This window comes from Diceros bicornis, chromosome 4 (genome assembly GCF_020826845.1).
Source record: "Diceros bicornis minor isolate mBicDic1 chromosome 4, mDicBic1.mat.cur, whole genome shotgun sequence".
Lineage (NCBI taxonomy): Eukaryota > Metazoa > Chordata > Mammalia > Perissodactyla > Rhinocerotidae > Diceros > Diceros bicornis.
Genome location: NC_080743.1, coordinates 97,883,744 through 97,899,281, shown reverse-complemented (window position 1 = coordinate 97,899,281; position 15,538 = coordinate 97,883,744). Strand labels below are relative to the sequence as shown.

Below are 15,538 nucleotides of genomic sequence, written 5' to 3'. Positions count from 1 at the left end.
CCAACACAGAGTGAAGCCTAATGTAAACTATGCACTTTAGTTAACAATGATGTAACAGTCTTGGCTCATCAATTGTAACAAATGCACTACACTAATGCAAGATGTTAATAACAGGGGAACTGGGGGATGGGGGAGGGATGAGGAACTATGTGGGAACTCTAATTTCTGCTCAATGTTTCTGTAAACCTAAAACTACTCTAAAAAATAAAGTCTATTAATTAAAAAGAAAACATAAATATTAGGTATAGATGAACTAGTAAAAATATCTTCTTACTAAAAAACAAAACAAAAGCAAATGGCCAACCATGAGCAGTTTATCCTGTTAGTGGCAGTACCCGGCTACAGAATGTTCTGCCAGCAATGTATAGTGCACAATGGCAGTGGATTAATGTATATCTCTGGTAACTTTCTTGTATTTTTCTTTGTTGTCTTGTCTGACAAACCTGCACTGTGGTATTCATGTTAAATCCTACCCTGAAGCTCTCTTTTGTTCCTTCCTCTCCAGTGACTGCTGGCATATCGGCCTTGGAGGTTTACACGCCAGAAGAAATCTTCGTGGCAAATGGGACACAAGGGAAGCTGACATGCAAGTTCAAGTCCACTAACACAACCGGCACGTTGACCTCCGTCTCCTGGAGCTTCCAGCCAGAGGGGACCGACACCACTGTGTCGGTAGGAAAGCCTGACTGCTCTCGGCTAGTCGTGCCTCACATAATACCCTCAATGTCCATCCATGTTGTCACAAATGGCTAGATTTCATCATTTCTTATGGCTGAGTAGTATTCCATTGTGTATATATACCACATCTTCCTTATCCTTTATCCCTTGAGGGCACTTAGGTTGCTTCCAAGTCTTGGCTATTGTGAATAACACTGCAGTGAACACAGGGGTGCATGTATCTTTATGCATTGGTGTTTTCATGTTCTGTAGATAAATACCCAGCAGTAGAATAGCTGGATCGTATGGTAGTTCTATCCTTAATTTTTTGAGGTGTCTCTGTACTGTTTCCATAGTGGCTGCACCAGTTTGCACTCCCACCGGTGTAGTGTAATTAATGGTCCAGGCTTCTGATTGGTCACTTCCAAAAGGACTGAGTGTGTTATCTGTAATAGACTTCATGGCCCTTCTCTTGCTTCAGACTCTCCAGGAAAAAATCAGTTCAGCATCTCTTAAATGCAGCTTATTTCCCTGGCTTTGCATACCACTCTCCTCTCACCATCCCCCAGTTCCTCCCACCATCAATTCCCGTTTGGAATTTCTCTCTTCTACAGAGCAGCCCCCAACTAACCTTGCTGACTCTCATCACGATTTATCCTGCATCTTTCCAGCTTTCATTTCCCCCATTTTTATTTGTATTTCTTGTAAGTATTCATATGTATCTATGTACACACACTCCTTTCTGATTTAATTATAAGGTCGTTGATTTACCTGACAGTCTACCTGCTTCGGCAGTATTCGTTGGGAGCTTACTGTGCAGTGGGCATGGAGGGTCTTCAAAAATGTGTAAAACACCGTCTCTGCTCTCCCTCAGGGAGTCACTAGGAGTAAGAATGGCGTGTCGATGACTTCAGAGTGATGTGAGTGCAGAACAGAAGTACAGGGCCAGAGGGTTGAGAGGAAGGTTGGTTAGTAACTGGACGAGTGCTCGTTAGCGAATAGGTGCTGATTAAACACGCACTGACTATCCTGATAAATGGAGACAGTAGAACTTCCCAGTAGGGATGTTTTGAGGATAAAGTGGGATTATGCAAGTTCAATGCTCAGGACAATGTCTACTCCTGAGGTGCTGATACACGCAGTTCACTACGTTGCTGTTGTCCCTCTGCGTGTTGACCACCCTGTAAATACTGGCGCATTTGTCGTGAGTACTTGGCAGGGACCGAGTTTGTCATTTTTCTTTAATCTAGATAAATTCTTCTTTTGAATGATGACGAGTCCCATTTGTTGATCGTCGCCTAGATGCTGAGTCCGTCACATGCCTCTGTCACGTAATCCCCACACGTTTATGAGGAAGGAGATTGGGGGCAGGCGGGGACTGACCCAGAGTCAAGGTCACACCACACAGGCCAGAATTGTTCAATCCCTGTTTTGTTGAACACCAGTTACTATATTATTTCCTTTATATATTACTTCTCTCTCAGACGGAAAGTTTGTTAATAATATTTACTGTCTGTAGGCTTTAGGGATTATTTAAAGCAATGTTTCTCAATCTTTTTTTTATCATCACCTTCCTAAGGAGCATGTTTTAGACTTTTTTTCCTCATTGCTGCCCGCCTTCCATGGAATTTTAGTACCACAGATGTTACTGTATACCTGTGCCTTACGGATGAAAAGAGGAAGATTTTTTTCCCATCCTCCCCTGCCCCCAGAGCCAATGTTTGCCCCCTTGGGGGAGATCTCACCCCTGCTGAGAAGGTGTGGTGTAGGGTTTCTGTAAGAAGCCCTCTCTGGGTAGCTATGAGGAAATTACCTCATAGCTGCTGCTTATCTGTGAAAATTTGGAAGTGTCTTTTTTTCTTTTTTGCTGTGGGCCCTTGTGTTAAGAATTTACCCTCGCTGCCTTTCCTGAAAAAACAGAGTGACTACCGTCCACTGTCCATAGATCAGCAGTTCCTGAGGGTCTTCTTTGGGAAAACTTGGAGTTTGTGTGGAAGTGACTGTGGCCCCTGGAATGAAAACATCTATATGTTTGGCCTAAGTGGCTTCATTTTCCTATGTGATATTATTGCAGCTGTATGTTTTCTGTTGAAATAAGTCTCCATGAGAAAAGCTCTGTTGCTCTGGGTTGGAACATATACCTGATTTCCAGATTCTTGAGTGAACCTGTGTCCCCCAGGATCTGTAAAAATGGAGGCCCCCGGGTGTCGTGCCTGAGAAGGAGGGAAGGGTGAGGTCAAGTCAGGGATTGTGAATTTAGGTGACTTCCTCACGGGGTCCAGCTGGCTGTGATTCTGTGTAAGACAAAGCGCAGGAGTGAGTGAGAACAGGCATCCCACAGGTGCTGTGGGGAAACGGTGTCAGAGGCATTCTGCTGCTTCACGTGAGCATGGCATCAGTGTAGACCGTGCATCTGTGGAGGCAAACCAGCACACATGAGTTACTCAGGAGGGTCCACAGCACTACCTAACCTTGTGAGGACGGCCCACTCGAGTCTTCTGTAAGAGTAGATGTGAGGCCGGTGTTTAGTCCATAGAAAATGCAGCAGCATCAAGAGATGCCCAGAGGTAATCACTTTCTCTTAAAGAGTGGTTCCATTTAGGCTCAACACATTCTTGTCGTGTGGGTCGAGGCAGGTGTACATACCTGAAGACTTAATATTAAAAACATGCTGTATTTCGGATTGATGTTTTTAGCTAATCAGTTTATACTTACCCACCAACCCGATTACAGTTAATTCCAGAATGCTGTTATTGCTACAGGATCCTTTAACTCCCAAATGTCGGTACACATTTAATAAGATGAGCAAGCTGCTTTTGACTTTTATAGATTTTCAGGAAAATTCAAGCCTGACATACCAGAGATGGCTTTTCAGGTCCATGGGAGCAGAGTCCGCGTGTCTAAAATGGAGCTCATCTTTTCCCCCTCTGTTTCCCTTCTCTGCTAGTCCTTTTTGAGTGTTGTGTTCTTCTAGGGACCTAATTTTAAAATCTTGAGTTTTAGGGGCCAGCATGGTGGCGTAGTGGTTAAGTGCATGTGCTCTACTTTGGCAGCCCGGGGTTTGCAGATTCGGATCCTGGGTGTGGACCTATACCCTGCTCATCAAGCCATGCTGTGGCGGCATCCACATGCAACAAATAGAGGAAGGTTGGCACAAATGTTAGCTCAAGGCTCATCTTCCTCAAGCAAAAAGAGGGACATTGGCAATGGATGTTAGCTCAGGGCCAGTCTTCCTTACCAAAAAAAAACCTTGAGTTTTGTGGGGTTTTTTTGTCCTTCCCTCCTCCGTGTGCTACTTCCCTGCACCCCTCATACCCTCCCTGAGAAATAGGAATGTTTGCCGGCTCTTCCTCCTTAGTTCGCCTCTGGCTTTTGTCCGCCCTCCTGCTGTGTGAGAAACACTGTGCCTGGCCTGGGGCAGTAACCCCGTGGCTGCTCCTCGCCTCTGGTCTTCCATCCTCAGTCCCGCCCTGTGCTCCGTCAGGCACATGATCTTACCATAGTTCTTTCACCTCGCCTGTCAGAGACCTCACGGTTTCCCGTGGCTAACAAGGCTTGTCTAGAATGCAGAACTCGTAAAAACTTCAGTTCCAGCCTAGCACTTCAGCCCTGCTTCTGTTCTCTTATGTGATCCCCTTCGGTCTAGTGAAAAATGCTTTCTGCTTTGTTTTCCCACTTCTGAACTCTTGGCGTTTAAGTTGTACCCTGTCTTCACATTCTGACCCCCCGTAAGGCCTCTTTTGACCTTTTTAGCTTTTCTTAAAACTCACTGCCACATTAACTGGGCCACTCCTATGATGTGGAGTCCCTGACTGTAACGTTTTTCTCTTCTTCATCTTGAATGTGAGCATTTTCAGGGGAGAGACCTATCTCACATCTTGGAGGTCCCTCGTGGCTGTAGCGCGGTGGCTTGCACTCAATCAATATTGGTCGATAAGGAGATCTGGTCTTTTTTGTGAATTTTCTCATTGTTTCATTTCCCTGTTTCTTGCCGGTTTGACCAAAGCATTACTCATCGGTTCAGTTCGGCAGACAGACGTAGTTCCTGCGATGTGCTGAGGAGCACAGGGATGAACACAGCGCAGACCCCGCCTCCAAGGGCACCCAGGCTGGTGAGGGAGACCGACTGAGGGAGCAGTGTGCACGGAGACACAGTGGTGGGAAACGACGTGGTGAGGGTCTGCGTTGCTGGTTCAGAAACGCAAGGCAGGGAGTATTTGTGGATGAGGTGAGAAAGGAAGACAGAGACCAGGTGACAGAAGGACTTGCTTGCTAAGAGTTTATGGTCTATTTCCTGGTGAAGAATAGAGAATAGAGTTTTGAGCAGGTGAGATACGATCAGACATGAGAGGCATTAAATAATGGAAATAGCCCAAGCTTTGAAATCAGAGCTGGGTTTGAATTCGTTCTCTGAGACCTGTGACCTTGAGCAGGTCACTAAAGTCCTCTGAGCCTCACTTTCCTCATTGTGGAATATCTGGCAGGTGCATCTCACCTTACACAGTGGTTACGAACATCAGAGCACTGTTTTCCATGGGTGTTTCACATTCTGCACAGCCTGTAAACAGACGCGCTGGCTGCCTTTCTTGTGCAGTGACTAGCCTTGGAAGACAGAGATGGTGTCTCCCCTGGAGCAGAGAACAGGTTTGCTTACTGTCCAGTATGGTAAAGATAATACCTCCCTGTGGGGCAGAGGTCAGACAGGCTCCCTGCACATTACAAAGGATTTGGGTCCCCTAAGCTTGGGACTCCTCAGCTGTGATGCAAAGCCTCTGCATGCACAGCCTCTGCCTAAGCCCCTCCGTACTGTCCCTGTGGGATTTGAGGGGGTCCAGGGGTGGTGGGGAAGCAATGGCCCCAGATAAAAACATGCTGCTTGCTGTGTTGTAAAGAATAAGGTCCTTTGTCTCCAAGTCTTTGTAGGAGCAAAGACTTCACAGGAGTCTTCTGTCTTCTGCCAGCACCTGCAAACCTGTGGCAGACGAACTTAGCTTGCAGCGAGGATCAAATCTCAGACCCTTCATGGTTCTTAGCATACATTTAAGTTATATTAAGCGCAGGGTATATATTTGATAAGTGCTGATTATTATTATTATTATTGTTTTTCAATGATCATTTAGACATTGTGGAGGATGGATTAGAGGAGGTTGAGGCTGGAGTCAGACAGACCAATTGAGAGGCCACAGTCCAAGATAATCAGGGTATAAAATCAGGTATTATCAGTGGGAACTGAAGAGAGAGAAGAGAGCACTGAGAGAACGTAAGAGGCAGAATTGACAGGATTGGGCGATTAATTGCATCGGGGGGAAGATAGAGGAATCAAGGATAACGCCAGGATTTCTGGTTTGGGAGACTGGAACGTATCCCTCAGTCAAGATGAGATACACAGGTCGAAGATGAAGTTTACAGGAGAGAGTGACAAACGGGGAGGGCCGGGGCAGCGGGGTGGTACAGTGAGCCAGCAGTGGGGTGAGGAGTCTAGAGCTCAGGAGACACTATGGATGGAGAAAGAAGTTGGGAGTTAAGAAAATATAGATGGTCATTAAATCCTAGGAATGGATGAGATTGCACAGGGGTTTTCAACGTGCACAGAGGGTTCCAAAAATGTTCTATTTGAATTGCCAGTGGACCTCAGTGGTTGACAAATGCTGATTTCTGCCCCTAAGCCCACTCTCACCCCATCCGTGAATAAGAACAGAGACATCAAGACTCCAGCAGAGCTGCTTGGATCAAAGCCAAGTGTCAGGATCGATCCCGCCGACTAGGCTTTGCCTTGCCACCAGGGTGCTGGGTTTGACGGTTACTTTGAGAAATGAGTTCCTTTGCTAAAGGCAGGTCTGGGGTGAGTGAGAGCGGAAAGAGGAAGGGGCTAAAGGCTGAACCTTCAAAGACAGGCGAGAACATTTTGGGTTGTCTGGGTTTTGTTCCTCTCACATACCCATGACTTTTCCATAAGAAAGCAATAAGTAAGAGGGAGAAACCCATCATCCCATGATGAAACCCATGATCTGTGCTATGTGGGCTTCTTTTTCTCCACGTGTTCGTGTGTCTTCATGGTGCGCTTTGTGAATTGAGACGGAAACCTTTGGCTTCACTGGCTCAATCGCGGTGTCGTCACAAGAGCATTGGCTTTGAAGCGTCGGATGGTTGACTTGGATTCTGGATCCACCACCTGTTACCGTTGTGACCTCGGGCAGATGGCTTCTGTGGGTCTCCATTTCCTTATTTATAAAAACGTGGGTGGTAATCACTTCATCACTGGGAGATTGAGGGGATTAGAGATGATAGACGTGTTTATTTCTTCAACTGAAACAGGATCAAACCCCCTGATTTCTAAACCTCTGTCTGGCTCAGGCTCCATAGCTTGAGATTTGTAATGAGATGTATTTCTTTCTGTATGAAGTCTTTTTTTTTTTTTTTTTTTTTTTTTTTTTGTGAGGAGATCAGCCCTGAGCTAACATCCGCCAATCCTCCTCCTTTTTTTGCTGAGGAAGACGACCCTGGGCTAACATCCGTGCCCATCCTCCTCCACTTTATATGGGACGCCGCCACAGCATGGCTTACCCAGCAGTGCGTCGGTGCGCGCCCGGGATTCGAACCAGCGAACCCCGGGCCGCCGCAGCGGAGCGCGCGCACTTAACCGCTTGCGCCACCGGGCCGGCCCCTGTATGAAGTCTTTTTTAAAAGAACTTTTCACAGCATGGCTGTCACAGAGTCTAGAACTTCTGCCTCTGAGAATAGCTCACGTGTTCTTTTTTTCTAATTGCAGTTTTTCCACTACTCCCACGGGCAAGTGTACCCTGGGAATTATCCACCATTTAAGGACAGAATCAGCTGGGCTGGAGACCTCGACAAGAAAGATGCATCAATCAACATAGAAAATATGCAGTTTATACACAACGGCACCTATATCTGTGACGTCAAAAACCCTCCTGACATTGTTGTCCAGCCGGGGCACATTCGGCTCTACGTTGTAGAGAAAGGTACTTCCTCAAGCATTTCTGCAGTAACGACCCAGTGCCCTTTGTCTCGTGTTTAGTTGGAGAACAAGAGTTACGTTTCCAGTGTGTTTGAAAGGAGAGTTTTGCCACACGGTTATGCTCCCTGTTTCCGTGGACCTGTGGCTCTACGAAACCTGCCTGGGGGGCGGGGAGCTGCTGCTCATTCCAACCAGAGCAGCCGATTTCTCCATTTATGTACCTGCTGTCTGAAGCCTGTTGATCTCATGTCAGGAGCATTAATTTTTCGATGTTAATTAAAAGTAAGACCAAATTCAGTATGGTTAGAGGAGGCGGGCAGTGGGAAAGAAGGAGACTAATGTGTTTCGATATTCTCCAGGAGAAAGTTTTAACATTTGCACAAACAGTACAGCTATTTCTTCCCTTTTGTGAGAATAAGCAGGAAATGCAGGTTCTGGTGTCTCATTTTGAGACAAAGTCTGCTTTGTTGGAGGGTAGATTGAGGTAAATTCACATTCCCAGTTTTTCTTTGATTTTAGAGCATCGAGAGGGATTGTGTGTGTAGAAATGCTTAGTTCTGTAGTTCATTCTTTTTTTTTTTAAATCCATAGCACAGGCCACTGGAACTCTAATTTTATTTGTTTTTTTATTTTTCCCCCAAAGCCCCAGTAGATAGTTGTGTGTCATAGTTGCACATCCTTCTAGTTGCTGTATGTGGGATGCGGCCTCAGCATGGCCGGAGAAGCAGTGCGTCGGTGCGCGCCTGGGATCCGAACCCGGGCCGCCAGCAGCGGAGCCGCGCACTCAACCACTAAGCCACGGGGCCGGCCCTGTAGTTCATTCTTTATCAGCTAATATTTGTATGTCATCACTTAGATACCAGGATCTCATAATTTGGATAATAAAAGAGAGTGTCATAACTACTAAAGGAAGACACTTGCTTATTCATTTAATAGAAGTCCATTTCTTCTCTCTGTTAGCAATGTACCTTAACACTATTTCGTTCTTTCTCTCCAGAGATCTTGCCCGTGTTTCCGGTTTGGGTGGTGGTGGGGATAGTTACTGCCGTGGTCCTAGGCCTCACTCTGCTCATCAGCATGATTCTGGCTGTCCTCTATAGAAGGAAAAACTCCAAACGGGATTACACTGGGTAAGAAACACTGCTTTTTAGGGAAGGGTTGGAGGACAGGAATCAGGGTTTATAAAAACGTCTGCATTTTTTATGGAGAAAGAATTGTGAAGAATTAGCTACTGTTTGCTTTCGTGCCAGAATCGGGCCGTCTCCTTTGGAGGAGTTCTGACATCGGCAAGCAGTGATCAGTGGCTGCTATTAAATGTGGACTGTGACACTCATCCCTGTTGTACAGTTTCTTTCTCGGGTTTGCTGACATGAACTGCTCAGCAGTCTGCCGTGTGTGTCAGTACCGTCCACTCTGCAATTAGTATTATTAAGCCAGAGCCATCACTTACCCAATTCAAGAGGTTAATTTTCATCTCTTGGCAATAATCTCATAAGGCTCTTATTTCCAGTTGGGCAAATACCAAACTCTACTCAAGAAGAGTTGTGCTAGTAAACAACCCCCACCCGATGCAAGGATACAGGGCTTTTCCTTTCTGTAGTTTTGTGATCCATATTATTGCTTTGACCCTTCTCAAATGCATGGCTGGCCTCATCCAAGCTGGGGTAATAAGAGTTAAACACCAAAATATACCAGCAATAACGAAAAGTAGAATTCCTTTTGTTGATGGCTTCTCAGAGAGCACACACTTGAGCCTGGGTGTGTGTCTAATGGAAAGACCTTCTCTTCCCCACTCCAGCTGGAGAGCTGACCCTGTAAGCTCTGTAGAACTCGTGTGGTAAGACAGAGTGAAGGCTGGACGCAGGCGAGGTAGCACGAGCTGTGGCCCGGGTGCACGGCTCACCTGCCCATCCCGAAGGGCTGTGATCTGGGAGGATTGCATGCTCGGGACGCCCTTGCTGGTGGACGGTGGGAACCTCTCTCTTTGGGATCTGCTGCTCTAGTGTTTAGGAGCGCTGTGTTTTAACGAGTTCAAACTCACATATTACTTGCTTGGAATGCTTCTGTTCTGCTGACTGTATCTACCCCCTTGCATGGTGAGTGTTTCATGATGAAATATAACTGGAGTGTTGGTTTTCAACATGAGACTAATCCAGGGTGGTGACATGCCAGTCTCTGTAGTTCTTGCTTTGGGGTTAGTAAAGGGGCAAGAAAGCCTGCCTTCCAATCCTGCATGGCATCGTGAATGCTGCTGTTCTTCTTACTTTGGTTTTTTTCCCTCCCCTGCCTTTTCTACCTTGGTGTGCCGGGATCAGATCCTGCTTATCTTCCGCTTCTTAAGGAAAGCTGACATAGACGACACATTGGGACTGTAACAGGGCTGGGTCTCCTCCTCCACTCCCACTAGACACATGGTAACTAATCACATCGCCCGTTGCTGTTAATATTCATGTGTATGTATTCAGCCCGTCTCCCTTGTTGACAACTAACCAGCTAGCTCTGAGCTAACCCAACAGCTGTTGTGGTTTGTCCACAAATATGTCATGTGTCTGTAATTAGAAACACGTCGAGCATACCATCCCAATGAAATTGGGTTGTCAGTTTACCTAGAGGTTGTATGATCATCTGACCATATATGTTCTTCATGTAAAATGCCTTTGTGTGTGTGTGTATTTTAGTTTTCCTTTTTCATAAGTGAATTGTATTACTGGTGATTGAGACCCTCTTTGTGTTAGAATATTCAGACCATTTTGGCTTGGGGCATATAGCCTCCCATTTCAGAGAAGACACAGTTTGCAGAATGCATGTTATGATTTGGTCTTAGTAACGACATTTTAAATGTGATCCTCTCCAAACTCCTAAGATTTTTTTCAAAAATACGTTATAAAGGATTTAAGCTCTGCTGATGACCCATTTCATTAGGGAATCCTGGCATTCACGTTCCCTGGTTTATTTATGAGATAGGGCTTGTTGTTGAAGACCCCTGTGCCCCTGAAAACATTCAGCCTGTGTGATGTGGCTTCCACAGTTTCTTACCATTCCTGACTTCCTGGGTTTTCTTTGGTTTGGTTGTGGTATTGGTGGGGAAATAAAATATGGAGAGCCAGGGAGTGGAAAGAGTGAGGCGAGCCAAGCTTGCGAGTCTGGATGTGTCTGTAATTTTTGAAATACGTTCAGAAGAGGGTTGCTTTTGGTAATTACGAAAGCAAATTGCCATTAAGAAGGTATGACTTGCTCCTTTAAACCTTTATCCCAAAAGAGGTTTGATGGCAGGGGAAAAAGGCAAAGGAGCAAAAGGATAGATGTATTATTGTAGCCGGAGTCCCCCTCAGCAGACAGCATTGCTGTAAACTGGGGCAAAGAGCTTACCCCACACTGGTTTCTGTCCCTCCCCCCGGAGCAGGTTCATTGACTTGGAAGAATGTGTCAGGGATAAAAAGTAGTTTCAAGATATGTGAGCGTTTTGATACCCGTTGTTTTGTTGTTTTGTTTTTACACGTCTACTGCTTCATCTTGTCATCACTTGCATTTCTATATTTTCATAGAAAAAATTTTAATTTTTTTTTTTTTTTTACATTTGTTCTCCCACTTGCCAACTCATCAGCTGCAGCACATCAGAGAGTGTGTCTCCAGTTAAGCAGGCTCCACGGAAGTCCCCCTTCGACACAGAGGGTCTAGTAAAGAGCCTGCCTTCTGGATCTCACCAGGTAACGGCTGATTGCAGTTCTGGCCACAGTACCGTGCTCTACAGTTTGGTGCTCTGTCACTCTCCTGGGTGCAGGAAGGAATACTGAACCGTGAGACAGAAAGAGAGTGAGACAGACAGACAGAAACAGAGAGACAGAGCAAGAAGGGAGAGGGGAATTAAGAGCTGGTTTAGGAGGACTACAGGTGAATATATGGAGAAGAATCTGACCTGAGGAAAGATTTCCACCAAACTACCGCTAACAGATTGTTAACTAATAAGGTGGCTCCTCGGGCCCAAGTGGAATTAGGAAATGGCTGTGTCAGGTGTAAAAGATTCTTCCTTAGTTGTGCAAGGAAATAAATCTAGTGAACTAGAATCTGTATTGAGGTGCTCTATAAGACAAGGAATTAGCAGGAAAAAGTTGATATTCTTGGTATTGAAAATAAAAGAGAAAAATTATGTTGTATGAATTTTTTAGAAGAAATGGAAAGTAAGCATTTATCTGAATAATTAGTAGGCTTGATGAATGAGAAAAGGCTTTGGTTTCTAGTTTTTGTAGAAAAGACAAATCACTTTTATTTGGAACTTGGCACAGAATGTAGCATTGTGGGTAAGATTGTGTTTGGGCTATGCTATTGTAACTATGATTGTGGCATGGCAGAAATTCCATTCTTCTGGGGTAGGAAGCATTATCAGGAATTTGGGTAGCTATAGCTTTGTCCTGAGGAGGTGTTTAAGGGTGGGTGGGGGGTGGATTTAAGAGGAAGTAAAGAAAATAATAACAGTGTTTTGTAGAAGAAGTACCCATAGTCTAATTCCACAGTTGTCAAATGTGGTGGGGAAACTGAGGCACTGTGATGTTAAATTACTAAAAGCACGTAGGCAGTTAGTGACAGAAGTGGGGTTAGAACTCCTGTTTCTGGAGAGCACATGACCTATCACAGCATCAGTCTTGTTACTTATTCCTGGTCTGTCTGTCTGTCTCTCTCGGATCACATGGTATACCTGAGGTGCCTCGTGTTAGCTGATGTGCGCTGTGAATGGGAATAGGGTTGTGAACAAAGGCCTGAGAGTTGCAGACAAGCCTAACAGCTAAGGAAGCCTTGGAAACTGTTTCTTCTACCCTTGAAGTGCTATGGGAGTTGCTCACTTGTTGAAAACAAACTAGAAAAGTAAAAAAGAAACCATGGTTTTTGGACATTGCAAAACAGGTTGTGCAGCACTGTGGTCCTTGGGAGAAAGGAAACAAATAAGGTGAGCCCTGTGATTGTCCCAGCTTACTGCCTCGAGGCGTTTCCAGACTGTGGTGCGGGAGGGGCAACAGAAAGAGAGCTCAGTTGTCTCGTGAATTGAGGAGGCAGAAGTTGGAGTTTGGGGAGGCCGAGGTGGCTAGGATTTATGAGACAGAGTCACAGAGAAGAAGAAACTGCACAGAGAGAGAAAGCTTCAGAGATCGGGAGTGGGGTCCCTTGAGCCTTTGCTGAGTGCGGATTTGTGCATGCGTGGGAGCAACTTCCTGTGATGGAGAAAGAACCACCTGTAAAGCGGCAGGTTGTACAGTGCCTGGAGCCCACACAGGGCTGGGGATAGTGTGAGTTCCTAAAGGCCGGAGTGGAGAGACCTCATAATATGCGGGGTATTGGTGGGAGTCCCCAGAAATGTCACGCCTCAGTAGTAGGGCTGTTAGCACCCGAGTATGGATACCGTGGACCCTCCATAGCAAAGCATAAAGGAAGCCTTTAAAGAAGCAGACTAATCTGAAAGTATTTTAGCTGCATGCCAGAGCAAAGTCCAGCACTCTTTACAAGAATACAACAAAATTTAGTACTCAACAATTAAAATTTACAATATCTGGCAGCAATAAAAAATTACAATGCATACAAAGAAGCAGGAAAATAAAACACATGACCAGGCAAAAATCAACCAATAGAAACAAAGCCAGAAATGACAGAGATGATGGAATTCATAGACAAGGACCTTAAAATAAGTATTATAAATCTTATAAGTAAACTTAAAGATGTTAGGAAAGCTTGACATAATGAGGAGAGAAATAGAAGTATAAAAAAGACCAAAATAGAACTTTTAGAACTGAAAAAAATATTAGATGGCATATACAATAGATTAGACACTACAGAAGAGAAGATCAGTAACATGAAGGCATAGCAATGGAAACCATCCAAAATGAAGCATGAAGAGAAAGATTGGGGAAAATGAACAGAGCTGTAGTAGTAAGCCAGTGGACAATATCAAGCAATCTGATTGGAATCTGAGAAGGAAAAGAGAGGGGAGTGAGAAAAAAAATTTAAAGAAATAACAGCTAAACACTTTTGCATTCTTCTAGCCATTTCCTCTGGTGTTTATCTTCATATTTCTAAACAACTTTATTGTATTGCTACTTCTAGATTTTTCAGTTTTAGATATTATCTATTAACTCCATGTTATGGAATATGAGAATTTAGTTCTCTTTTCCCCCCAGCCCTTCTTCTCACCATACACGTATATACATGTATATACACACATGCCTCATCCCAGTATTGTTATCTCACTGTAGTTAGGTGGTTATTTTTCAGTGCTACATGTATTTATCTTTTTCACCATTGTACCGCAGACATTTGCTTTCTTGTACAATTTTTTTGTTTTTCATGGAGCTAATATTATAGTGGAATGTATCCTTCATAACTTCTTAAGAAAAGATGCACAGGAAATAAAAGTTTTGAGACTTTGTAGGCTAGGTGGATTAATAACTTCCAAAGCAGACTACATCCTAATCCCTGGAACCTGTGGAATATGTAACCTTACCTGTCAAAAGGGACTTTGCAGCCTTAATGTTAAGATTAAGGATCTTGAGATGGGGAGATTTCCTTGGATTATCCGTGTGGGCCCACTGTAACCTTAAAGGTCCTTGTAAGAGGAAGGCAGGAGGGTCAGAGTCAGAGAGAGATTTGAAGATAGAGGAAGGGGTCATGAGCCAAGGAATGCAGGCAGCTTCCATAAGCTGGAAAAGACAAGCGGATTCTCCCTGGAGCCCCCAGAAGGAACGCAACCCTGCTGATACCTTGATTTTAGCCCAGTGAGCCCCATTTCAGACTTCTGACCTTCAAACTGTAAGATAATACATTTGTTTTTAGCATGTCTAAAATTGTTTTTGTTCTCCTCCCTCAAGATTGATTGATAATCTGGTTGGGTAGGTTTCCAGGTTGGAAATCATTTTTCTTCAGCATTTTGAGGCATTGCTGATTCTTCTAGCTTGCCATGCTAAGAAGCTAAGAAGTTGATAGTGTTCTGATTCCTGCTCCTGCGTGTGGGGCCAGTTTTCTTCCCTTTCTCTTAGAATCTGTTTTATCCCTTGTGTTCTCAAATTTCATATCCCTCGTGTTCTGAAATGTGGGTCTTTTTTATTCATTGTGCTGGCTGTTCAGTGGGCTCTTGGGTCTAAAAACTGTGTCCTTCAGTTTTAGGATATTTTCTTCCATTATTCTTTGGAAATTTTCCTCCTTCTATTGTCTGTTCTCTCTTTTGGAAATTCCTGTTAGGAACTGACCATCTCCTAGATCAATACTTTAGTTTTCTTTTTTTTCTATTTTGCAGTTTTTGTTCTGCTTTTTAGGAAATTTCTGCAACTTTATCTTCCAACTTTTATTGACTATTTTATTTCTATCTTTTTTTTTTTAATTTTCAAGAGCTATTTCTTTTTCTCTGATTATAATATAATGTACTTGTTTTCATGGATGCATTGTCGTATTTCTGTGTGCATATTTTTTCTTCTGTTTTGTATGATATTTTTATGTTTTCTTCTATTACTTGATTTTGCTCTGTTCCTTTTGAATTCCCTTTTTTCTCTTATAATTTGTCTTTCATGTTAGAATCTTTCCTCAAATGCCCAATGCTCCTTGGTTATCCATTCATATTTACGGCACTCTCATCTGATCAGAGGCTCTTTGTGCACAGATAGAACTTACTGGATCGTGGGTGTCACAGATTGTACACAGTGCCGGCTGGGTTTCACGGGGGTGCCTCTAAGTGTCAGTTGCTGAGGGTCTTTTCTCTTGGTTTAGTCGATTTCTCCAGAGAGAAGTCCTCTGATTTCCTGCTTGGGAGTTGAACAGAGGCAGGAGAGAGGGAGGTTCACTGTCAGTAAGGACGTGCCCACCCCGTTTGCAGCGTCACCACCTCTCCCTAGTGTGCGTGAGTCAGAGACTGGCTCCTCTCTCCTG

General features: G+C 44.4%; 1 protein-coding gene across 3 annotated transcripts in view; it reads left to right on the top strand.

Annotated features, from left to right (window-relative positions):
• The window catches only part of MPZL1 (myelin protein zero like 1), a 63,063-nt gene that overhangs the window by 37,786 nt on the left and 9,739 nt on the right, over window positions 1-15,538 (top strand). For 2 of the 3 annotated variants that reach the window (XR_009219875.1, XM_058540140.1), the window contains exons 2-5: window positions 506-672; window positions 7,427-7,640; window positions 8,634-8,766; window positions 11,241-11,343. Coding sequence is in view for 2 of the 3 variants with exons in the window: in XM_058540140.1 (XP_058396123.1) it covers window positions 506-672; window positions 7,427-7,640; window positions 8,634-8,766; window positions 11,241-11,343 (617 nt within the window). In the remaining variant the exon portion in view is untranslated. The remainder of the gene's footprint in view (window positions 1-505; window positions 673-7,426; window positions 7,641-8,633; window positions 8,767-11,240; window positions 11,344-15,538) is intronic. The other variant, XM_058540141.1, reaches the window with a different exon arrangement.